Source organism: Pseudopodoces humilis, chromosome 7, assembly GCF_049639895.1.
Source record: "Pseudopodoces humilis isolate 2021_Gansu_Grassland_sample_001 chromosome 7, ASM4963989v1, whole genome shotgun sequence".
Taxonomy (NCBI): domain Eukaryota; kingdom Metazoa; phylum Chordata; class Aves; order Passeriformes; family Paridae; genus Pseudopodoces; species Pseudopodoces humilis.
The window spans coordinates 5,440,986-5,466,447 of NC_142206.1; the positions used below are offsets into that span (position 1 = coordinate 5,440,986).

At 52.3% G+C, this 25,462-nt stretch overlaps 2 protein-coding genes across 5 annotated transcripts; one reads left to right on the forward strand and one right to left on the reverse strand.

The window, feature by feature from the left end:
* Positions 1–112: 112 nt before the first annotated feature.
* On the reverse strand, positions 113–8,063 carry LOC102100929 (NACHT, LRR and PYD domains-containing protein 3-like). Its single transcript, XM_014257829.2, has 7 exons — positions 7,930–8,063; positions 2,298–3,981; positions 1,736–1,864; positions 1,321–1,491; positions 955–1,128; positions 660–830; positions 113–507 (listed from the first exon to the last, which is right to left on the reverse strand). Exons 2-7 carry the CDS (start codon positions 3,953–3,955, stop codon positions 306–308), a joined length of 2,505 nt encoding a protein of 834 aa, XP_014113304.2. The 5' UTR covers positions 3,956–3,981; positions 7,930–8,063; the 3' UTR covers positions 113–305.
* Positions 7,474–24,885, forward strand: CEND1 (cell cycle exit and neuronal differentiation 1). 4 transcript variants are annotated; one of them, XM_005529042.3, is made up of 2 exons: positions 7,474–7,550; positions 16,670–24,885. In XM_005529042.3, exon 2 carries the CDS (start codon positions 16,837–16,839, stop codon positions 17,227–17,229), a length of 393 nt encoding a protein of 130 aa, XP_005529099.2. In that variant the 5' UTR covers positions 7,474–7,550; positions 16,670–16,836; the 3' UTR covers positions 17,230–24,885. The 4 variants fall into 4 exon arrangements, with proteins under 4 accessions (XP_005529099.2, XP_087913575.1, XP_014113305.2 ...); XM_088057449.1 differs by lacking the exon at positions 7,474–7,550 and adding an exon at positions 7,551–7,673; XM_014257830.2 differs by lacking the exon at positions 7,474–7,550 and adding an exon at positions 8,158–8,303.
* Positions 24,886–25,462: the final 577 nt, after the last annotated feature.

The following is a 25,462-nucleotide window of genomic DNA, read 5'->3' on the forward strand; positions in this document are numbered from 1 at the left end:
TACATCAGCCATTCCTTGGGGAATGACACGGGGCAGGAACTGGAACAGTAGACAGATCCACGGGTATGCTGGGATGAGGGGAAAGAGCACAGGGGAATTCCTGGGATTGTCTGCAGGGTGTTTATTTGGTAGTGGCAAATGCACCCAAGTGTTCCCAGGAAAAGCGAGGGGAAAAGGAGAGGGCAGAACCCGGATCCCCCACAGATGCAGCAGGATCTGCTGTGCCCTGCAGGTGGGGCAGGCTCAGATGCACTCGCAGCACTGAGCTGGGCTGGGAATGGCTCTGGTTGTTGGAATGAGTTTTCCTAAAGGAGTGGAGGTCTCCTGAAGGAGGGGAGCGCCTTGCTGCGGCCCGGCAGGAGCCCACGGTGGCAGGGCAGCCTGGCCATGGCCCCTGCCTGCGGCACGTCATGCTCCAGGAGGTTCCCGATCTTCAGGGCAGGCTGCAGTGGCCGGAGGGCGTCGAGTTCCTGCAGCAGGGCCTGGCTGAAGCCGTCTGTGCTGAGCCTGGGCATGGAGGAGGCAGGAAAAGAGGAGAAGGTGTTTGATGTGGCAAGGAGGGAGGTGCTGAAACAGCTGGGATGCCGGCGTGGCGCCACCTACTCTGCACACCAGCTCGGGGATACCGGGCATGGAAGAGGCCGTGGCAGGGCCCTCACCCCAGGCTCCGCAGCGGGCAGGCGGGATGCCGGAGCTGCTGGCAGAGCTGCAGGACGCCGTGGGCTGCCAGCTCGTTGTCACTCAGGTCCAGGCAGGTGAGACGAGGCCCCTGCAGCAGAAGCGCAGCCAGGGCAGGGCAGCAGGCACCCGACAGCCGGCAGCTCCCCAGCCTGCGGGAGCGAGGGAAACAGGGAAGGAGGGTTTTGGCCTCTGCTAGGTGAGCTGCTCCAGGTGGGAAGGAGAAAGCTCTAGATAGCAAGGAGGGAGCACTGGCCCATCCCACAGCCCCTTTACCGCAGTGTCTGTAGTGGGCAGCCGCAGTGCCTGAGCCCCTCACACAGCAGCTCCACGCCAGTGTCGCGCAGCCCCTCACTGAAAGACAAATCCAGTTCCTCCAGAGACGTGTTGGTGCGTAGCACAGCGGCGAGGTCCTCACAGCAGGCACTGGTGATGTGGGAATACCGCAGCCTGATGGGAACCCCGGGAAAGACCCTCATTGCCATCCCACCATGGTGGCTGTCCCCACCCTGGTGCCAGAACCTTGGATCTCCTTGCCCTGGAAGAGTGGGACAGAGACACGATGCCACCCCATGGGGACCCTTGGGGTCGCCACCCCAGCTCTCAGGTCCGAGATGCCCAATGGACGCTGGGGGTGCTCACCGCAGGACGCGCAGGCGGCAGCCTGGAGTCTGCAGCCCCTCACAGAGGAGGCGCACGCCGCTGTCACCCAGCGAGCTGTCACCCAGCTCCAGACAGGCCAGGCCAGGATGCTCCGCCAGCAGCGCTGCCAGCTCTGCACAGCAGCTCTCAGACAGCCGGCACCACTGCAGCCTGCGGGAGAGCGCGGAGAATGGCAGCTCAGCACACCTCACCTGTCCTGGCTGCTCACCTGCCCACTGAACCTGAGGGACAACACCCACCCTCAGGTAAACAGGGCCTGGCCTCCCCCTGGCAGCTAGGCAGTGTCCCTGCTGCAGGGGCAGCACCAACCCACTCACCCACTGCACTGTGCTTCAGGTGCCCCCACCCACACCCCGATCCCAGCCCTGGTTTGGGCTCCATGTGTGTCTCTCACCGGAGCACCTGCAGGGCGCTGTCCTGGTGCCGCAGAGCCCGGCAGAGCAGATGGATGGGGCAGGGCAGCTCCTCCCGCCGCCGCAGGATGAGGGCACTGGGATCTCCTCCGGCTCCCAAGACTCCAGAGCTGCAGGGGAACAGAGCCACGGGGCACATGCAGCCCTCAGTGGTGCTGGGAGCTCCCAGCTCCAACACTGGCACCTGCACACAACCCCCCTGCCCCAGTCAGAGCCTTCAGTGCATGGGAGGGCTCCTCCAGAGGGACCTTTGTGGTTTTGGAGGTGTGAAGGACCTGGAGCATTGCTGCTGGAGCCACCTAGGGAGATGTGAGTCACAGGGTGCGCTTAATGTTCCAGCACCAGGGATCCCCCTTTGCAAGGGAGAAGGGGGACCGGGAACCAGAGTGACAGCTGGGCACAGGTGGACCTGGCCAGGTCGAGCCAAGAAACTCCATCACTCCAGTGAAAGGCCAAGCTGGTGTTCGGAAGGGAGGAACTGAGTCATCCTTTGGGCCAGAGAAATCCTTTTGGGTCATTAAAGCAAGGAGGAGCAGGACTTACCAAGGCACTGACGCATCCAGCTTTGCTTCAGGATCCTGCCAGTGGAAGGAGCATCCCTGGAGGCTGATACAGCCCAGCCCAGCCCAGTGCTGGATGCAGAAGGAAAGAGCCATCTGGTCATACAGGGTCAGCTTGGTGTCCTTCAAGTCCAGGTCAGTGAAATGACCCAGTGCACTTTGTGTGAAGCTTTTCTCATTCATCTCGAACAAGAAGTGGAAAGTGTCCATCTCTGAAACCTTCAGTGCTTGGCCAGGGTGGGAGAGGCCTCTGTGCCTCTCCTGAAGCCACTCCAGCAGCTCTTCCCTGGCTCGTGGTGAAATTCTACACCCAATGGTTTTGTCCATGTACTCTACGGATTTCTGGCTGATCAGACCAAAGAGGAATCGCACTGTTACATTCAAATCCTTTCTGGACTTGCTGTAGCTTTCTAATAATTTATTTACATCCTTCTCAAGCTTCCCCAAGCTGCTGACCATTTCCCCATCATCTTCCAGAACGTAAAACATTGCTGCAAAAAACTCCTGGAGGTGCAGGTGGGTGAAGGCATAGACATTCCCGTGGTCTTCTCCTTCCCTTGGGATCCTTTCACTGAGGAAGAAGGGGAGAAGACCTGACTGGTCCAAGCCATAGTCCTTGATTTCCTTCTCCTCAAAGAGGACCTTGTGCTTCCAGATACCCTCGGCAGCCAAAGAGCAAAGCTGGAGTAGGAACTGCTGCAGGACCTGTGGGTTGTCCCTGTCCCTGTGCTTCAGTAATTGGGAGAGGTAGAACGTCATCATCTCTGTGGTGGCTTTGGAGCACTCAAGGAGGTTTTTCTTCCCACAAAGCTCTTGTTCAAGGGCGGTGCAGATGGTCCAGCTCATGACAGGGATGACACACAAGCTATAGAGGATCTCGTTGCCTCTGGCAAACCTGAAGGCCATGTCTGCTTTGCTGGGGTTCTCAAAATACCTGTGGAAATACTCCTCCCTCCTGGCTGCCGAAAATCCCAGTATCTCCACGTAATGCTCACCCTTCAGGCACTGCCTCAGGCTTCCAAGAGCTGTTGGCCTCATGGTGATGAGCAAAGAGGCTTCGGGGAGCACGATCTTCTTCAACAAACTCATCAGGGTGAGCTCCAGCGGCTTCACCTCCCTGGGGTCAGAGCTCAGCTCAGCTTCGGGCTGAACCAAGGAAAACCCCAGGGCCTCAAAGCCATCAAAAATTAACAGGATCTTCTTCTGGTCATCCAGGATCTTCCCAGCCGGCACTGTCAGGCCAGGACAGCACTGTGAAACCAGGTCTACCACACTGGCTTCCATGGGAAGGATGATGGCTTTGCAGTCAATGCAGAAGACAAAGTCAAACTGCGTGTGGAGTGTCCCTTCTCTCCACTCCACCATCACCTTCCTGACCATTGCTGTCTTCCCCATCCCCGGGGCGCCCACCAGCACCACGACCTGCGGGGTTTTCCCGTCTCCACTGGGTTCAAACAGCGCGGTGGTGGCAGTGGCTGCTCCGCTGCCGGCGCTGGCACGTCCCTGGCTGGTTCCATCTGTGGCTCCGTGCTTGCTCCGAGGCTCCCTGGTGATGGTCAGGGTGGTGAAGCGTCTGTGGAAGGATGGGCTCTCCCTGGGACAGGTGCCCAGCTCCCTGTCCTGCCGGGACTCCTGGACCATGTGCTCTCTGCTGTCCCGCCTGCGCTCTGTGCTGAGGAGGAGCAGGGTCAGACGACAGCTCAGACAAATTCCCCACCACACCATCAGCCAGCAGCCACTTATTTCAATGCTCAGTGCTTCCTAAGTCTGGCTGGGGCACTAAGGACACAGTTTGTGAGGATTTGGGGACTCTGGTCGGTTGGGCATTCTTCTGGGTCCTGATCCTGATCTATCAACTCTTGTTTTATCATCCTCACCCACCTGGGAGCAAATGCAACTGCCTGGGGCTGCCTGCAGCCTCTGACTGATGCTCCAGGAGACAAAGGCAGTGCCCCTGGGCTCCAGAGCACAGATCTCAGCAGAGATACCCTTAATCCCCATCTCAGGAGGAAAGAATCTGCCCAGCTGGCTGCCAGAAAGTGCTGAGAGCTTTAAGGTCACTTCCAACCCAAACCATTCTGTGATTTTAAACAATGCATTTATGGAGGAATTGCAAGCCCATGTAATCCCCTGCAGAGATGAGTTGCCTGGACACAGCTGGTGACCCTGTCCCTAGCACAGCTCCAACTAGGAGTGCCCAGGACTGAACTCAGAAGCCAAGCCCAAGCCAGCCAGTGGGGAGGCTTGGATTTTCACTGCAAGGACTTCCTGCTGCCAGGCAAACCCACCTTGGCTGCTGCAGCAATTCATTACACTGTGAGAAACGTCCTTCATCCTGCTTTCCCGGGAGTTTAAGGACAAATGGTGCTGCCCAAACGGCCACAAGGTTTTTTTCTGCTATGTGGCCTTTTCCCCCTCTCCAGCTGTGGGTGGGTTGTAACTGGGGCTCAAGGAAAGGAGAGAGGCTCCTTTAGGATCTTTGAATGCTCAGGGATGAAAGGGGTGTGAGCCTGTGCTGTGACCTGCTCTCCTGGTTTGCTTGCTCCAGTTTATGAACAGGGCACCTGTGTCTGGATTAGGAGGGGGTAACCCTCTTGATTATTTTATTTTCTGTGATGATTTTCTTTCCATGATGGAAAAAAAAAAAAAGCTCCAGGATGATGTGTTGAGCAAAGCTGCCTGTGAGGAATACTGGGAAAGGGGGAAAGGGTGTTTTAAGGCACATTGGGAGTTTAAGGACTCCCTATGGACTCCTTATTTCGCTGCTCAGAGCCAGACATCAAACTGTCCCTCCTGCTTTCAGGATGTCAATTCTGGGGATAACTGTTTCTCTCTAAAGGACATGGTCTTGAGTCGTGCCAGGGAAGATTTAGACTGGATATTGGGGAAAATTCCTTCACAGAAAGGGTTTTCCAGTCCTGGCACAGCTGCTCAGGGCAGTGGTGGAGTCTCCATCCCTGGAGGGATTTAAAAGCTGTGTGGATGTGGCACCTGGGGATGTGAGACAATGATGGCCTTGGGCAGTGCTGGGGAACGTTTGGTCTTGATTATAATAATCTCAGGGGGCTTTCCCAACGTGAACAATTCCATGATTCTATGCTCCTTTCCAGGGATGCTGCTGCCACCAACATTCCCCTGTGGGTTTTGCAGGGGAGAGCTCCCCAGGAGCCAGGGCTGTCCTTATCCCTGCCAACTCCTCCTGGGAGGTGCTGTGAGCTGAGAGGGAGGGGGCAAATCCAGCAGCACCGTTTCTAAAGGTTTCCCACTCCTTCTGACCTTGAAAAAGCCATTTTCACCTTGCTGTGTCTCAGCCAGGGCTGCTGCTCACTGTGCCTGTGCTGCATTAGGGGGGATGTGACTCTGCCATGGGGAGATGGGGGAAGCTTATTGTTTTTACAGCTTTTCCTTTGCTTCCCTTTTTCCAACCTCAGTTTAAAAAAAAAAAAAAAAGGTTACATTCAGAATTTAAATATAATGTGAATTCTGGTCTGAGGCGTGTGAGAGCATCATGTGGGACTGTTTTATCTCCTAAGGCAGAGGCAGTGTGTGAACATAAGGAAAACGCTGCCAGAACCCCTGGCCTCAGCTCATCCAGGCTCTGGGGACAGGACCCAGTGATTCCCACTTGCAGGAGGCTCCCTCCCTCCTCCTGCCACCTTGAGGATATTCCTGCCTGATACAGAAGTAGCAAAGAGATTTTGCTAGGGAAGCGATGGTTTAGGAGTGTCACCTGCATTAAACTGTGGATTTCCACCAGCTTTGCAGGAATTCAGCCCCTCTGCTGCTGTCAGTAGATCAGCAGATTTGGGAGGTGTTAGGAAGGGAAAGCAGCTGTTTGGAGCCATGGAAAGGTCCTGGCTGTGCCTGGCACAAGTCTCTGAAAGAGCAGGGAGTGCTGGCACTGCTTGGTGCAGGACCAGACAGGGAACAGAGCCATCAGCATCAGCCACAGCTAATCCTGTCCGTGCCAGCCTGTCTGAGCCGAGTCCTGGCGCCAAGGACTACAGAAGGAATAACCTTGCTCATCCCTGCCCTGACAGGGTGTGGGTAGCTGCATCCCAAAGCAGCCCCTGGAAGCACAGCCTGTCCTGGGAGATTTGGGTTCTTACATCCAGCCCCTCATTCTGCAGCTCTCTTCAAACATAGGCAGGATTTTTCTCAGCAGTGGGATTTAAGCAACCTGAGTGTTTTTTAGACATGACATGTATTTCACAGGAAATCAGGCTGTGTGCTACTTGCCCATCTGCACTGGTGGGTCCCAAGTAACTGATGGAGGCAGATGGGCAAGTAGCACACAGCCTGATTTGCTGTGAAATAAGGGCTAAAAGAGCTCCAGACAATCCCAGAACTGCTGAGGTTTGGGATACAAGCAGGAAGTGACACAAGGATGGGAATCTGAGCCCTGCACCTGGTTGCATAGGTGAGGCTGTAACAGAGAGGACTCATTGCTTTTAGCTGGTGAGGATGAGGAGGAGGAAGAGGATGAGATGGCTGTGTGCCTGGCTGGCTGATAGCACTCTGCAGTGGGACTGGGCTGTGTGCCCAGTTCTAGACTGGGAAGGGGTGTCAAACCCCAGCCTGCTGGGACAAGGAGCAGTCTGGGGAGAAGGGAAGCAGAGCTGGCACAAGAATTACCCCAAAGTGCAGCATTTCAGTGTCCTCCCTGCACTGTGCAGAGCTTCTCCTTGGCAAGTGAGTATGACATTCCTTAACTCACTGCCTCAGTTGGAAATCCCTTATCCTGGTGGGGTGAGGCTCATGCTCCTTTTACACAGAGGCATCCCAATTTATCAGGCTGGCCTGCTCCCCAGGTGTTTTTCCCAGTGTGTCTCCCCCACTTTGTTGCTGTGTTTCATGTAATTGCTGCAAATCCAGGCAGGATTTGGAGGAGAAACAAATGGAGCAGCAGAGGGGTCAGTGCCGCAGGGACAGCCCAGAACTGCTGAGCCAGCTCAGCCCCAAATTACAGAGAACGTGGAGATGCAGCTGGGCTGCCTTTACCTCCCTGCAGCCCTCACCTTGGCATCCCGCCCCTCCAGATCCCAGCCCTTCCCTCTGGATTGGAGCGCCCTCTCCCCCCCTCCCCGCTCTCCATCTTCATGCAGTCTGCAGAGGTGCATTGTGGGAAACTCCCGAGTTCCCCCCCCCCCATCCCATCCCACCCCCCTCCCTCCCTCCCTCCTCTCTGCGCAAGAGCCAGCTCCCAAGGTGTGACTCGGCCGGCCGGAGGACAGAGGTAAGGGATGCCGCCGGCACGGGGGGCGCGGGGTGCAAGGGCCGGGGCTGCCGGCTCGGGGACGTGCGGATGTCCTGCGCAGGGTGACCGAGCGAAATGGAGACGCGGAGCTGCCTGCTCAAGGTGAGTGTCCATCTCCTCGCAGCCGCCTGCGATGGAGGCCGGGGGCTGCCACGCCGCCTGCCTCTGCCCACAGCTTTCCCCGTAAGAGGCAAAAAGTGCTTTTCTGCCCCCAGACAAGGAGGATGGCCGGCCCCGAGGGGTTCCCTTCCCGTCCCGGCTCGCACGTTTCGCTCCCTGAAGGTCAGACAGTCACAGAAGGCGCTTCTGCAAAAGCACGGGTGCCTCCTGCCCGCTGCTTCCCGCTGCCCCCACCTACCTGCAGCCTCCTCCGCCGGCTCTGCGGGCTGTGCAAAGGCGCCCGAGCGAGCCCTTCCGTCCGATCCGAGCCGGGCCGGGGGAAGGAGAGGCCCTGGGCGCCGCAGCAGCGCTCCGGAGGCTGGAGGGAGCCGGGCACGGGGAAGCGGAGCCGGCCATGTGCCGGAAACAGGGCTGCTGGGAGGGAGGAGGGGAGGCAGCATCCCGAGCTAAGCCCCTCCAGCCTTGGCAGGAGAGCTGCCGCACCTCCCCGAGAGGTTTTGGGCAGTTTTCCGGCTGCTTTTCCGCTCCCATCTGCATGGAGAGTGGGACTTGCTTGCCTTTTGCTCTGCCTGGGTGGATTTAATGGCTCTCTTTAGTTCTGTCAGTCCTGAGGTAGGAGGGAAGCGGGAACAGCCGGCAGCTTGGTTCAGGCTTCGCCTTTTCCGAGGAAAGGGGGTTGTTTTGTTGGACATGGAGAATTTGATATCAATTAGGGGGTGCATCCTTTGATTTGACCCTGGGCTTGTGCTGGAGAGTGGCTCACAAAGGGAAATCTGCCCCCAAAAAAACAAACGAAAGGGAGAAAAATGTCAAGAGGCAGTAGTGCCTGTTTTAAGGGAGAATATTGCACCGAAGGAGCGGGAGAGGGGTGGATACCAGACCGTGTCTCCTGAGTCACGGTGGGTGCTTCCAGGGAGGGAATGCTTTGGGAATGTCTCAGGCTCTTCAGTCAGATGTCCCTGCTCTCTGCGCATCCATGTGCATCCCTGTGATGTGTGCTTGCAGGAACCTGTTGATTTGCTCCTGTTTACTTCTCTGTCCCGCTGGTGGCTTCTGGGGAGATGCAAAGGGGGAAGGAAGAGGATTTTAAAAATTGAATCGGGGTCAGGCTGGCAGAACTTGGGCATTGGGACAAGAGGAGGAAACTCCCCCCTGCCGCAGCCCTGCTTTCCTGGGTGGGGCTTGGGCAGGATGCAGTCAGGAGAGGGAGGATGGACTACACCGGATTAAGCTCCGTGCTCCATCTCAGGACTGACCTCCAAAAGTCTGACCTTCACAGGTTTGACCTTCAGTGGAATGGAAATCTGTCCTTTCTCAGCCACGGTGCCCAATACCATCTAACCCTGTGATACTGTGGTAGGATGGGGGAAAAAAAACCCCAATTCTTCCCTAAAAGTGCATTTTCATCCCGCTGCATCCGTCCCCTCCCCTGGCAGGAGAACAACCTGGCACATTGTCCCCATCCTGGATCAGGTGTTGGGGCTGTCAGACGGGGTGGAGGGATGGATGGAGCTCCCTGAGCAAGGATTTCCATGCTGGAGGAGCTTTGGCCATCCTTCCCCAGATGCTTTCCAGCTTTCTGCCGGGAAGGAAAGTGCCCTGGTGTTGCTGCACAAGGTAAGGGATGGATTTTACCCCAGAGTGTGGGGAGCCTCCCTGGAAGGTCACTGCCTCATGTGGAATTGGCCTCTCATCTGCCTGCGGTGGCTTCTTAGATTTCAGCTGCAGAGCAACAGTTTTCAGGCTGATGCAGATCCAGGGGCTGCCAGATTCCAGACGCAGCTCTGCCTGTAAGGAATTGCTTCCAGAATCTTTCTGCTGGCCCCAGCTCAGCCACAAAGGGGGTGATGCTGCATTAGGCAGAAGGGATGGATTTAGGATGCCCATAAGCTGGGGAGGGATGTTGAATTTGCTGCTGCTTCCTGCAGCATCAATGCCTGACCCCAGCCTGCAGTGGTTGGGGCTGTTTCACTGTGTCACATATATCCCTCATCCTTTTTTGCTTATGGATATTGAATTTGGGATACAGGACTGTGAGGAAGACGCCTTAAAAGCAAGATCTGTCAGAAAGGGAATCAGCCTCCTGAAGCTGGGGACTGGCTTGGGGAGCAGCACCCCAATTTGGAATCATCTGCCCTCTTCCCAAAGGATTTTCCCAAGTGCTGGCAGGCCCTGGGTAAGGAGCAGGGCTTTGTGGTGGGAAGGAATGTCTGTTCACCATTCTCCAAGAGGCAGGGAATGTTTTCTGACCCTGTCATGCTATCCCTGAGCTGGCACCACAGACCCAGAGCTGAGCAGAGAACCCAGACAAGCGCCATGGCCCCAGGCAGGGTGTTGCTGGAATTGAATTTTTGGCTCTGGGAGGGCCAGAAAAATATTATAAAGAAAGGAACTGAGTGTGTTTGCAAAAGTCAAAACATGAGGGTAGGGTTCAGGATGTACCCAGATCCCTGTGAGGTGTCACACTTCATGGGTTAAGGCTTCAGGATTCCTGTTGCTGTGGCATCTCCCACAGTGTTCCCCATTATTGCTCCAGTGCTTCGATCCAGTGTCCTGACAAATAGCTGCCATGGGAAGAAAAAAAAGTCATTCTGGCTGAGAAGCCTTTCCTTTGTGCCCTGAATTTCTGTCTTGGGGTGAGGGATGCTCAGGCCTGCCACGGAGAGGCTCAAGATCTAACACCTCATGACTTTTGAAGGGTAAAAGCTACATTTTTGCTCTGCTACAAAAAAATGGAACTAGGCAGGGGAAAAGAGGATTTGATTTTCTGTCTGAGGGAGGTCCAAACCCAAGATTAAAGCGGGGTTAGCACAGCAAATTGAGGTTCTCTGAACTCTGTTTTGGGGGCCTGGGGACTGTGTTGGGACCCTGAGGAGCCAGGCTTTGCAGCAGGGTATTTCCAACCCAGTCTCAGCAAAAGTATTTCCAGATTCTATCAAATTCTAGAAATTATTTTGCTATAAGTTGTGTCTGAGAGTGCAGCTGCATGGGGGGAGGCCTGTGGCACTTGAGGGGCCATGCCAGGTGTGACTGCTCCTGCTGACAGCAGGCCAGGGCTGTGCCAGGTGTGACTCAGTGGCCACCCCTGGGGAGTCAGCCGGAGCACGTGGCTGGAGACAAAATCTTCTCTCTCCCACAGCTGCTCGGCAGTGCCTGGCTTTTGCTGCACATGTGGCTGTGTACAGACAGGGGGGAAGGGTGGAGCTGTGTTTGGGGTTAAACCCCCTGAAAAGAACACAGGTTGAGCCCCTGGCAGGAGCGTGGTGTGTCTGCAATGCCGCCTCCATCTCTCAGAGAATAAAATGTCTGCCGCGTCCGTCCCAGGAATTCTTTGGGAACAAGATGTGTGTGGCTTGCAGAGGTGATGCTCAGCTCAGAGCTTGTCATCTGCAGAGGTTGTGGTGCAGACAAAGACCACAGAGCTGTTCCTGGGCTCTTGCTGGTGGGGAGACTGAAGTGCTGTGTCACCTGTGTGGGCAGCATGGCTGGGCAGCCTCTGGAGAGGATGCTGACAATGGTGTCACACCTTTGTGCAGCTGGTGGCCCAGGGTCTGCATCCCAGAGCCCTTCTCTTTGCTAATGGAGGGTAAAGCCACCTTTGCTGGGCTACAGGAACCCATCCTGTTCCCACACCTCACCTTGGTGCCAGGTACAACCCAATCTCTGTGTGGATGCATTGCCCAGCCTGGAGAGAGGGGATGTGGCTCGGTGGCACTGGGAGTGAGAAGGGGGGTCCTGGCCACGCTGTGGGGGTGGTGGGTGCAGATTTTTGGTCACTGCTAGCACCAGCTGGAGCAGTGAGGAGCATGTTGGAGCTCAGAGCAGCTGCAGGAATTGCCGCAGCCATGGAGCAGAGGCTTGGCTGGCAGATCTCCCCCAGTGGCAGTGATTTGAGGCTGCTGCCCCTGCTAAAATACTTCCAGCATCTGACACTCCACAAGAAGATTCAAAGGGCTTTTTGAGAGGGAAATGTTTAATCCAGGGATGGGGGGAGGGATGTGGGGAGTAACAAACAACAGACTTGGAAAAAGATTCATAAATATCTCATCAGAGTGAAGTGGGTCACCAGTGTTTGCTGCGACTTGGTGCTGCTGTCTCTGAGGGTTGGATTTGGGAGGGTTGGGATGCACAGCGGGCTCCTGTACAGTCTGTGCCTGGCTGTGCAGCACTGAGGCCGTTTAGAGGCATCTGACAAGTGACTCTGCTGGCGTGGGGTTTGCGTTGCGTTGTGTCACATTTGCCAGGCGTTGCGTAAGGAGCTGGGGGCTGAAATAGCCTGGAAGGGAGCTCAAGTCCTCCTTGGGGAGCTGCTCACGGCAGCTGAGAGAACACAAGCTCCTTATGTAAAGCTGCTTTAATATTTATGGTAATATCAGAGGCGGTGCATTACCTCATCCATCTTCGCTGCACTTCTTGGGCATGGGGAAAGGCTTAGTCACTACACTGCCGCCCTTCTCCTGGGTGCTTGCTTGGCATCTCCCCACCTTTAACACATTTGTTCCCCCAGCAGCTCAGAAAAAAAGGAGAAATGCTGGTTATCCCCATTGGAAATGGGGAGTTGGAGCACTGGGAATGTTGCTCAGTTGCAGGAGGGGACTGGACACAAATCTTTCCAGCCCTGACAGATCACTCCACATGTGGCAGAGGGGACAGGCACAGACCCCTGAGGACACTTCCCAAAGGACAGGGTGGTCCAAGCTGCATTCCTGAGGGGTTAGATGAGAAGGTGGAGGAGAGTGGGATGGTGAGAGTGCTGGGAAAGGAGCTCCCACCGCTGTGACAGTCACCTTTGGTGCCAGCTGCTGTTTCCTTAGGGAGAGCAAGGGTCTGTCTGTCCTGTGCACAAGGGGATCAGTGCCTTTCTTCCAGACAGGTAGGAGTGACAAAGAAGGGAAGAGGAGATGAAGTGATAAGGGGGAAGATTTGAAGATGAGGAGTTTCCTGCCATCTCTGGCTCTTTCTGCACAGCATTGCTCCAGGTCAGATGTGGTCAGTAGCTATTTGCAAGATGGATGAGCTTCCCACTGTACCCCACACCTACACCCTGGAGCAGCTCCTCGGTCTTGCAAAGTGACTGACTTTTCCTTCCAAATGGAAGCAGGAGGGGAGGATGAGAGGATTTGGAGATGGGCTGCTCCCTGCAGGGGGAAGGGGCCATCCGGATGGAGCTGTGCTGTGGCACAGCTTAGCAATGACTCATCCGCTGCCTTCGGTGCAGGATTGATGCAGATTTCATCTGTGCACGCAGGAGACAGATGAATAGATGTGTTTGGTGATTTGCTGGGATTTGAGGCAGGAAAGGTGCCCTTCAGGGAGCCAAGGGAAGCTGTTCCTCCGCTGGCCTGTTGCTCTGGCAGAGGGCAGCTTGTTGCGCTGGGTGAGTCCGACTGCACTGACCTTGAGAGCATCCCAGGGGAGCTGTGGCGTTTGCGTGCCAATCTTTGCAGCAGCATCAATTTGGAAGGCTTTCCTTTTCCTTTTTCTCCTTTATCATCCCTGGTTTTATTACTCCAGCTCCGTCTTCCCAGCCTGAGAAAGAGCTGTTTAGCTGCTGGCAATGAGAACCTCCCTGAAAGGGCACTGATTGTTAAACAGAAATAGCATGGAGCAGGGAAAAGGGAGGCAGGGAATGAAGCCTGTCTTCCACAAAATCTTATTCCAAAGTGCTGCTGTCTGTGTAGGAGGCAGAGAGCAAGCTGGAAGGGGGAGGAATGGGTAGACAGGCAGAGACAGCAGCTGACAAGAGAGAAGAGAGGAATTAAAAGATGTGAGGAGCTATAAAGAAGAAAGCAAAGGCAGGAAAATGTGTCATTAGAGAAAAACTTGGTGTGATGGAATGAGGGAAGAGGAGGAGACAAAGGAATGGGGGAACCCTCATGTGCAGGCTTAGTTTTTGGATATGAGGAAAGCACCTCTTTCTTCAGTCTGGGGGAGACAGAGGTGCTTAAAGATGAGCTCATGGTCATGCCCTTGGAAGTACAGGATGGAGAGGAGAGATGATTGCCAAGGTAGGGAGCTAAGAGCACACAGAAGAAGATTAAGTACTGGGATGGAAGAGGATGTGCTTCTAAGGGTACCCAGGAGCCAGAGGAGGAGGTGGAGCCAGGCCAGAAGGTCTGGAGAGGTGCTGGGTGATCCTGTGGCTACTTGCAGTGATGGAAAACCACAGACAAAAGCCCTTTTATGTGGGCACTTAAGAACTGCCAATATTGATTTTTGGCTCAGTTTGGTTTCTACAGCTTTTAAAACCTTTTCTAAGCTGCATGATGCGTTTGTGTTGCTTTTAGTGGAAATTCACTTAGAATCAGGAAATTCTGTTTGTGGCAGTGCAGGGCATGTGTGATAGATCGGCATGGCAGCAGGACAAAGTTCCATGGCCCTGCATGGGATCCAAGCAAAACCAGCTTTCCTGCCCCCAGGAATCTGGATCAGTGAGGGGTGTGGATAAATCTTGTGGTGCCAGGGCTGTACAGGGTCCCCATTTCTCAGCAAAAAAGGTGAGTTTTCCCTCTCTGGTTTGCCTCACGATCTCCACAGGCTGCACATGATTTTCCTAGGGAAAGAGCAGAAGTTTAATGCTTGGTCCATGTGCTGTAACCACATGAATATCTGAGTGTGTGAGTGGCCCAGTTAACTGATATCAAAGCAACAAAGAAGGTAAATTAATATTTATGCCATGATTAATCTGATTCTCCCTGCTTTAAGCTCTGAGCCCACTTCAGCTGTGGGCTCCACTTGCTATTTCTTTGTGTCTCACGGTACCAGATTGAAAAAAAAAAAGATAAATTGGTCCCAAACCGGAGGAGCTTTGAGTGACTTTGCACAGCCTCAGCCCTGGATTTATGTAGGACTTGTGCTGACAGAGCAGTATGGATGCTCTTTGGAAGCATCCAGAAAAACAGGAAAAGGTGAGGCAGGTAATATCTACAGAAATATTACAGAATGAGCATTGAGAGGAAAATATTTCTTGTACTTGGCCAGGCCCTTGTTTCCCTCCCAAGCCCCAGTCCCCAGCGAGGTCTGAAGCTGGGTGGTGTTTGTGTGGTACAGGATGCCCAAGTGTCTGATACACACTCAGCAAACTGTGAGAGAGAGAGAGTTTGGGCTTTCCAAAAGGGTTTAGTATCCCAAACTAGGGAATGCAAGCACTGTCCAGCTGCAGTCAATGAGAAGTATCGGGTTTGATGGTCACCAAGCCTAGTGCAGTGTGAGGAGCTGGACTGGAAGATGCTTGTGGGTTCTTTCCAACTTAGGATATTCTGTGAGAGCTATGGAATTCCATGATTTTGGTGCTGCAGTTCCCTTAGTCAGCTCCACCTGACTGGCACTGGAGCAGGTGGTGGCCACCAAGCAATGGCTGGCAAGGAAGAGCAGGAGAGGGAGGTGTTTCCATCTTAGGACCGTAAGGTGTTGATCAGCTTTGCTCTAGTTCCAAACCTGTCATTTCTGTGAGATTTCCTCCATTCCTGCCTAAATGGAGATGAAAGCCCCACCTTTGTCTGCCTCTTTTCCAGAAGAGTCAGCAGCACAGATCATTGCTGCAGTCCTGGGACTTTGTTCCTGTCATTAGAGGAGTGATCTGCCCTCTGAGCTGCTGAGGTTTTTGAGGAGCCTCTTCAGCTCTCGATCCAGACAATGAGCTCTGATTTCACTTAGCAGGCAGAAAGCTCCCTGCAGGCTCCTGGCAGCCCTGAAGGTCAGCAGGGAGCCGGCAAAGCCGGCGGCTCGGATCCGATGCTGCCTCCCGGTTACTCTTTATTTCTCTAGCTGGGAGCTGATGTGGTGCTGAACTGCCAGGGCTGCTGGCAAAATGCCCAGTGTATTGTCCTCTCCTCCCTTCACATGGAAGTGCAGCCACAGGAGCTCCATCCTCAGCTCACCCTGCCCTGCCACGTTTGTGGGGTGAGGTTGTTGTGGTAGTTTTACATCCCCTCAAAGCCCACTCTGTCCCTCTGCTGAATTCCCAAAGCTGTTCACTGCTTCCACCAGTTCCCTGGGGAAGACAGCCTCAGCTGATCACCAGCATCCTGTTTGGCTCCATGGGCAAGCCCAGCAAACCCTGAAAGGAGATGGCAGGAGTGAGATGTCTCTGACACCAAGAGACATCCAGCTCTACAGTAAATCCATGCAGTCAATTCTCTGTTTTGCACCAGCTGATGATCTGGCTCTTTGTTTTGCTGTTGCTCCACCAAAATGCTGGCAGGAATAATCCTTTTATCCCTGATACCTGTGAGAACTGAGGAACTAATCCTGGTTTTCCTGCAGTACCCATCTGGAGGGAGAGTATCACACAAGATCACATATTAACCACTCCCTAAATCGACCTTGGGATAGTGCTGTGAAAGGAAGGGTGGAAGGTGAGACAGGCAGGCAGGATCTATCCATCTGCTTCCCCATGGAACAAAATGTTTTCTCCTTACCTAGAAGGAATTGAAAGGGTGAGCAAAGGCAAAGAAAGGTTTGTTTAGTTGGATGGTTGTCATCGCTGACAAATGGCCTCACACACAGAGCCAGGATGGACTGTGGATGCCCAGATGTGGCAGCCGTAGATGACAGTCAGTCCAACTTGTTTGATGTTCCTGTTTAATATTAAGAAAAAATCCTTCCCTGTGAGGGTGCTGAGGCCCTGGCAAACACTGACCAGAGAAGCTGTGGCTGCCCCATCTCTGGAAGTGCCTAAGGCCAGGCTGAACAGGGCTTGGAGCTCTCTGATCCAGCAGAAGGTGTCCCAGCCTCCCAGTCCAGCATGACCCAGGTGAGCTTTAAGGTCCCTTCCAAACCAGGCCATTCTCTGGTTCTGTTATTGTTACAGGCACAGAGCATGTAGAAAATGCTTTGAATGGAGCTCACAGTTCTGAAAGAAAGAGCCAACAGTTTTCCAGTCTTCCTTTCTGTCCTCCTCCATCACCTCCAGGCAGAGCAACACTGGCTTGCTCTGCCCTGTCACTCACCTCTCCTTGCTGTGCTTCCCCCTCCAGGTGCTGTACCATGTCCAGGTAGGACACCGCCAGCGGAAAAAGCATCCCAAAGAAACCGCTCCCAGGCCTTGAGCTCGGGTGGCTTCTCTGCTTCCTGGAGCAACCGGGCAAGGGAGAAGAGCTGGGATAGCCGCCCGTATCTAGCCACTGCCTACAGCACCCCTAGGATGGATTCCAAAGGCAACGTCCGAAGCGGAAACAAACCCGACGCCAAGGCCGCCAGCTCCGGGAAGCCAGAAAAACCCAACCCTGGGCCTGCCACCAATGCAGACAAGAAGGAAGCCCCCAAAGAGCAGCCAGCTCCTGCCACGGCCACCAAGAAGGCAGGCGGTGACGCCGCCATCGCCAACAACCACAGCAACCTGAAACCCAGCCCCGCCGCCACGGAGACGCAGGAGGCCAGCGGCCAGTCCCCTGACTCTGACCACAAGGGAAACAGCTCCGAGGAGTCATCGGGCAGCTTCTTCGACAACATGAAGCCCTTGATCATCGTTGGAGGAGTGGCGGTGGCTGCGCTGGCTGTGGTTCTGGGAGCGGCACTCCTAGCCCGGAAAAAATGAAGACGGAGATGGGGTGGGGATAAGAAACCCAGCCCAGCTGTACAGCTCCTTTTGAGACAAATGCATGCAGAGAAATTCTATACATAGCTATATATATAGAGAGCGAGCTAGATAGGTCAACAAGAAACACCAACTGCAACTCCAGGGTCTTGTTCAAGACAACTGTGCCATTCTGACCCGCTGTGGGTAACTCCATGCACTCAGTGTGTTCTTTCATGTAATATATCTTGGCTTATACTGCTGTGTATAGATTACAGCTTCTCCTGATCGGTGTAAATGACGGTGTCCCCTCCCCTCCCCTGCTGTCCTCCCTGGGAGACACCCCCCCTGCTCTTGCAGTCCCGTTTTCAAGTCCAAAGTGTTCTACGTCCCATTCGGAGTCCCAATTTGTGTTTTTGGTTTCTGTTTGGTTCTGTTTTAACTTGGGCTGTGGTAAAGAAGATGGAAGGGGAGTGCTAAGGGCCGGCTCGCCTGTTGCACTGGGCTGGGGGTGTTTTTCCAGCCTCCCCCCAGGAAAAGGGAAGCACAGGGGCAGTGGCAGGGAAGAGGCAGCTCCCTGACCCGACAGCCACGGGCTATCCCTAATCGGTGTCTGTGTATCCGCCGCGCATCATCCCACCTTGGAACACCCGCCTGGGAAGTGCTCCGGAGGAACCAGGGTGGCTGCAGGTGGAGACTGCATCATGGCAGAGCTGAGTGTGAGCCTGGCATGTCACATCAGGTCACTCTTCTGGCTGAGCTGCCTGCGGGACAGTGACCAGAGGGGCTGTGCTGTGGCCCAGAGAAGTCCCACTGCAGCCTTCAGGAACCCAGGGCTCGCCAGGGTCACGTGGGCAGTGTTTGGGATAGAGAGACTTTGTTTTGGATCTAGTATTTCCTAAAGTTATGCTGGGCTTGGCAGGGTGCTGTGGCCTCAGTCCAAGCTCCCTTGAGGTTGGCTGGACTATTTGTGTTCATTTTTTTGGGCTTTGGATAAGGCCTTTCACTGGATTTTTGCCCCCACTGAAGGCTGTGGTTTCTCAGCACATGGGAAGACAGGAAAAGGGGGAGACATGAGCTGATGTTAGGGGCAGAGAGGACCTGGGACCCCATGAGAATAAAACTGACCTACCTGCTTAATACCAGGGAAACCCCTTTCAAGAGCACTGGAGTCTGTCCTGGGTGGATTTCTTAACCTCCCTCTTGTGACAGTAGTAGCAGGGATTTGTAACTCGTCCACACTTTGGAAATGGAAACAAATTCCCAGCCCTCAGGAGCAGCCTGATTTCATGGGTGAGTACACTGGCTCTAAAGCCAGACTTTTTGAGGGGGAGGAGAGAGGGTGTTTAGTGCTTTGGCTGATGCTCAGCACTAAACAGCAGGAGGTGAGGAGATCTACCTCTGAAAGCTTCCATTAGGCTTCTTTTGGCTGCTGCAAAACAGGGTGTTATAAAAACCTCTCACATTTTGGGTGTAAGTTGGATCAGAGATTAAATGAGGTCCAATGGGAGCTTGGCAGTGGCCACAGTCCATGGGCAGGGGCAGGAGTGATGGTTAGAAAGAGGCTGTGACACAGTGGGGTGAGTTGTTACAGAGCCCGTCGTGCACCTTTAACTGAGATGGTTGGATGGATGGATGGATGGATGGATGGATGGATGGATGAATTATGGGGCTGCAGGGGTAGAGGGAGGTGTGGATTCCTCAGGTGCTGCCTATGCAGTGCCTCTGGCACAGTCCCTGCAGTTCTTCTCTTGGCTGATGTCTGGCTTATTTACCTCCAGATCTGCCCTGCTGAATGCACATGGTCTTGGAATGCATGGCTACTCCTATGGTGAGCTCAGAAGATGTTCCCAAAGGTGCATGGCCTCTGGGAATATCAGACACTGTGTCCTGGTCTGGCTGGAGGTTGATGCCTCCACCTTTGCCAGCACAGAGACAGGAGCGGGCGTGTTGGGCTCACAGGAGTTTTGGGAAGCAGGGCTACAGCTCCAGGTGAGATCCTGGTAGCCTAAAGCACTTCTGGGATGAGCTGTGGATGTGTCTCCCAGCAGCAGTGTGTCACAGCCTGGGGAAGGGTTAGAAGCAGAAGGGTTCTCCTCTCCCCTCAGACTTCTGCAGCACAAATTTGCAGGGCAATTTTCACAGGGAGTTTTGCTTATGTTGCTCAGAAGGAAGGGAAATCACCCCCTCCTGCTCTGGTTCATGTTTTGCCAAGTAGGGTATTGATTTTCATACAGTGACTTCTGTTTTCAAGAGATATTTCTACCTTTCCTGTCCCCTCCCTCCCTGTCAGCTCTGGCCCAGGATTGTTTTTAGCAGTGTGTGACATTAGGCACAGCATCTATCTATTCTGCCAGCATAGATAGATTGGGGGAGGAAGGTGAAGCGTCTGCTTCACTTCAGTCTCCAGTTTTATTTTCTAAAATGTTTTTATTTCCTTGTCTTCACCTTTGGCAACAGAAGAGGGGAAAAAGAGTTCTCAGCCAATGGCCTTAACCTTTTTTCCATGTCCCAACCCTGCCTGCCCTTAGAGCACTCAGATTCAAGGCCACCAATTTCATCCAGAAACACCACAGAGGTGGTGATGGGGCTGCAGCTCCTCATCGGGGCACATCACTCATTCGAGCCCTCCCTGCACAGCAAACCTGGTATGTCCTGTTCGTAAGGGATTTTTGAACGTGGTTTGTCCTGTTCTCAAGGGATTTTCCACTTCCTGTGATCACTTAACATTCTGCTGTCCAGGTTCTGCACCTGGAACCCACCTCTTTGGCAGTTTGGTTTGAAAACATCTGTCTGTGCCTGTGTGTGTGTGCTTTGAAGCACACCCTGCGTGTACAAACCTTTGTGTTGTATTGCTGCAGTCTGGGGGAGGGAGAGAATCCAAACTGGAGATGCCCCTTCCTTCGTTCCCTGCATTCACTCCAAGTGTCCATGATGTCTTTCCTGTGCCGTTCCCACCACGCCATGCAGCTCCTGAATTCCTTTCCAGTCCTGGTTTCTTCTCAGCGCAAGGAATGTCTGGCTGGTGAAGCGCTGAGAGTGTGGTGTGCTCGGAGCCCCAAGCCCCTGCTCCCTGCCTGGGTAGTCGTGTGGGCTCTTTGCTTTAAAATGAGGCACTTTTAGACTATCCTGGGCTGTGCTGTAGAGCTTTTCCAAGTGTGGGTCTAGTGCTGAGCCGGGCAGATCCAGCCTAGATGGCACAGCACGCTGCAGCCCTAACTTGCAAACACCTCCTGTCCTGCCTTACTGTGCCAGGCTGTGCAGTGCTTTCGTTCCGAGCCAAAAATGTCCAGCGAGCACCGGGCCGAGGGATCAAATCCCTCTCTCTCAGCCCCAAATCTGTCTAAGCAGAAGGCTTAAATGACTGACCTCGCTGTGCTAAATAAATAGTTGTCTTTTCTCGTACTGAGCACACGCCGTTTTTTGCTTGATGTCCTTCTTTGTGTGGTTTTTGTGGTATGAAGTCCTTCCAGTGACATCTCCATGGGGAGAGTGAATTAAGACTTAAAACTAATCAGAGTCTGTGCTTGGGGTTTGAAGAGATCTAGATTGCTAGTTTACTCTTGATCAAGTTGATAAATTAAATATTGGCAAAACTGGTTTCAGACCTTTCAGCTTATCACCAAAACTCTCGATTGAATCACTGCACCCGATCTCAATCTCTTTTTAGGGAATCATAAATTTTAGTTGAATATAAAGATGTAATTTTGCTGTCTTGGACAAGTCAGTAGAAGGTTTTTGCTGCTTCTATTTTAAGAGAGATGAAATGGATTATGCTTCTGCTTCCTCTTCCTACTGATTTAATGCCCTGTAGATAAGTCCTGTTATTCCTAACAGTGCTGCAGCAGGATGAAAACAAATCTGGCAGCCAGGGGATAATGCAGCAGCATTTTTGGGAGGGAAAGAACGAATTCCTGCAAGTGCTGTTTGCCTGAGGCTCACTTAAAGCACTTGCCTTGAAGCATTTCTTAGTTCCCTCGGGCTGGGTGATAAATTAAACATCCATTTGTCTCTGATGGACTAAAGTTTGAAGGTTGATCCATAGAATACTGAAAACAAGGGGGATTTTCCCATTGGCTTCACCATGCTCTGGCCTTTGAGGTCTTGTTGGCACCAGGGATATGATCACACGTCATCATAAAATCATCTCAATTACACATTTATTTTTAAATTGACACGTTTCTTATGCTGAGCATAAGGGAAGTGTCTTCTCTTAGGCAGCCCTGCTTATTCTGGCATCAGGATTTGTGTATGAACAACAGCAGTGCAACCAAAAACCCCTGGAGCTGGTGAGATGATTTATGCCTTAAAATATTCCCTACTTTTCCTGGAAATGCTACTGGGGTTTAGAATTCAGCAGCCTTCTAACTATTCTTAGAATTGCTTGAAAATAACAGTGCTGAAGATTGGAGAGGACAATGATTCTTCGAGAAATAAACCAAAAAAGGAAGGCAATGGAAAAATACGTTTGAAAGGTGAAATTCTTGGAATTTCAATCAGCTCCATGGAAAGCTTCAAGTCAGTGAAGATTCTGAGAGGGTGCAAAGAACAGAGTAGAGAAATGGGGAGAAAAAGCACTATTTAATTATCTTAATAGCTTTGGTAAGGACATGCTAACTTTCATATCCTCTTCCCTCCTTTTTTTTTTCTTCAGAAAAAGGCAAAAATTATGAGCTCCGGTGCCACGCAAATTAACCTCTGCTAATTGCCTTTTCCAGATGAATTCCTGCTGGTTCTGTGCAAGGTTAAAAGGTTAGAAAAATACCTGAAGTTTCCTACAACCAACTTTGCATTATTAAGGGGAATTTCCAGGACATTGGGAAGGGCTGTGTTCTCTTTTCACGTGCTTTGCTATGCCAAGGACTGCAAATGCAGCCTGCTCAGACTTCCATTCTCCTGGTCCATCCTTTATGCTGGAGCAGGAATGCTGATTCCCTTCCCAGGCCTTGCTGTGGTGTCATTCCCTTCACCACAAAGCTAGGAGAGGTCTGTAGGGGCAAGATGCAGCATCACATCACATTCATGAGCTGGCTGCAGTTCTGCTGCACAGGTTGGGCACTTCCAGCCACAAAGAGGAATTGGCTTTGATCCAGAGCATAACTATTCTGTATTCCAGTAAATTCTCACTCTGGGACATTGGAATTGGGAATATTTCCTGCTATTTACACTGGAGGTATTTGGTTCTTTACTCTTTTGGGGAGAAATCTGTTGATGCTGAGGATCTGTTGGCACATTTTGGATCTTACGAGTGACACTCGACTGACAGCCTCAAAAAGCCTTGGAGCCTGTGCCCCCATCCAGCAACCCCTGGAGGGTTTAATCCACTGAATAAAGTGAGCTTATGATGACTTTTCCCTCTTCTTTCTGAGACCATCAGTCCAGCCCTGTAACCTGCTTTCCTTTTAAATTCCCTGATTCCTGGAATGTCTGTTCACACCAGATCTTCAGCTGCTACAAACTACAGGGTTCCTTTGGTTTCTGATTTGATTCATTGCTTGTTCTTGCCTCCTTCTTCAGCCACTGCTCTGTATTCTTCCCTTTCCTTTCCCTACTTTATTCCCAGGCAGCTCTGCAGATGTGGCCTCTCCAAAGCCCAAGGCTGAGGAAGATTTTGGGTTGGCTAAGGCAGGTTTTGAGTGGTCCCCCAAAAATACAGGCAGTGCTGGGCCCTTAGACTGTGTGTCACAGCAGAGAATGTGTGAAGCTTTGGTCTGCCCTCACCTTTGAGGATCTAAGTCTGCCAGAGGCTGAGTGCTCATCTGCCACAGGATTTGTAATGGATGACAAATCCCCAGGAAGGTCCTGTTCTTGTCCTTCCCTGTCAGTCAGGTGTGAGGTGTTCTGGCTGCCTGAGAGGGGCTGACGTGGTGTGAGCACACACACCGCGCTTCGCTTCAGCCAGAGCTCCCTCAGCCCTCTGGAGCACCAAAAACAGAGGGAAAAGAGAAGTTTTGAAGTTGAGGATATGTACTTCTGCTGGCCTGGAAGGATCAGCTATTGTGCCAGGGATGAGAGTGCAGGAAGTGCAGTCTCATCTGAATGAGCTGATCAGGTGTCACTGGGTGACAGAGAACTGTGGGACTTCTAGGCCTCTAAAATTCACTTTTCATTCAATTGGCTACAGTAGGTCTCAAAATCCTGTGAGAGATCAGAGCCTTTGGCTTCCCAAATTCATGAGTCTGGATCTACCTTGTGCTGTAGTTCTGCTCCCTCCTCTGGACAGTGTGTGCTCGGATATGCAGTACTCTGGGACTCATGCCCTCTGCTCTTTGATGCTCTTCAAATTACATAGACTTTTTCTGCTGAAAAGTATAACTTGGGTTAAATAGGCTTTGGACTGGCTGTTCCTGTTTCTCTGCTGGTTGTTCTCAAACAGTTCCATGAGTTTTCCATTTCGCAGCCCCAGTGCAGCATCCCAAGCATGAAAGTACAGGTTATTTCTGTCTGTGTGATGATGCTGCAGCACCAAAGCTCCCACCAGGACAAGAGGAATCTTTAATCACCTTTCCAACAGTCAAGTCCTGCACCGTATCCCTGGTTTTGCCACAGCCACTTCAAGCAGCCAAGCTTCTGGGGCAAGCTGATGAGAACAAGGGTGCCACACAATTTTGTTTGGTTAAAAACCAACCAACCAGGGAATAATTTGGCTTTACTGAGTTTTGAGCAGCCCTTCATAACCCTGGTGCCTTTTCCCAGGACTATTTCAACTGAAGCCTTTAAAAGTTGCACTTCCACCTCCCCTGGAAAGCAACTCTTTTCCAGTGGTAGGTGCTATAAGGTTGTGGAGGAACTAAAATTACAGGAAGGGAACTCGAAGGTCATATTACAGGGAATTTTTTTTTTTGTTTTTGGTTTGTTTGGATTCTGTTACTTCTCCAGGGACTGATCCAAAGCCCTTGGAAGTCAGACTGAAATGCCTGCTGTTCCTTTGGAAGCCTCAGGCACCTTTCCAATGATGTTGGTGGGTTTTGAGTCAGCTCCTGAGTGTGTTTTCCAAACGATAAGAATTTTCCAAGTGACACCTTGATTTCTTCCCTGTACAACCAGACCTGCTTGTCACTTACACATCTTTACCTGTGTTCAACATACAGGTTTGGGGTTTTTTCTTTTGCTCTCAGAAACAATATGCTGCTAGACACATTTCCTGGAGGGAAATGGACACCTACCTACACACAAAGCTATCCAGCTAATTTATACCTTGTTGAATTTATAATCTTGTCTATGCTTCTATGGACACTTTGTATGGGCTGCAGCTCAAATCCTAAAATAGTCAAGAATTTTTTCCTTTCCCATATAGTATTCTATTTACTTTGACTTTGAAAACAAAAAAAGCGTATAAATGCAATAATGCAGGTAGACTAGAAATACTAGATTGAAAATTTAAAGTAGTTTAGCTTGTCCCATTGTGACTGACAGTGTTGTATGACACCCAACGCTGTACCCTGACATTTTCCAGGCTTTCTCCGTAGCTGAATCTAGTATTAGCTTTGGAAACCCATTGTGTGAGTGGTGGGTGGATGGGTCGGAATCGTGTGCTCTCTACACACTGTATGTTACTCACATCACAAGCTGTATGGCCACTCCATATGCTGTGAAACTGTAAATGATTCCCAAATACACCTGTAACTCTTACCAGGATTGTGAGAAATAAACTATATATAGAGATATATACACACACATAGAGAGATTGTATAATTCCTCCCGTGAGCATCTTCGTGTACTTGGGGGTGTGAGTGGAACCTGCTGTGCTCCCTCTGGAGTTTGTCCAGAGAAAGCTGTGGCTGCCCCATTCCTGAACATGTCCAAGGCCAAGATGGATGGGGCTTGGAGCAAGCTGGGATAGTGGAAGGTGTCCCTGCCCGTGGCAGGGGGTGGAAAGAGGTGAGCTTTAAGCCCCCTTCCAACCCAAACCATTCTACGATTCCTGGATTCTATGTATGTTTCCTGAAGACTCTGTGTTTTCTGTGATTAGTGATCCCACTGAGAACTGTGAGAAAAGGCAGTTCCTGCCCCAAATAAACTCCAGCCTGCCCAGGGAAAGCAGGCAGAGGATGATTATTGTTATTCCCAGATAGGCAGTAAATTGAATTATTGATTTACCCAGAGACGCAGGGGAAACATTTCCAATCCAAGAGATTCCCTATCCCGCCGGCCAATCTCCAGCCTTCACCCCCAGTTCTTTGCTGTGACTTTTCTCCTGCCAAATTTCTCCTGCTGATTTTCTGGTTTTGTTTCTAAGATGGCCTGAGAACAC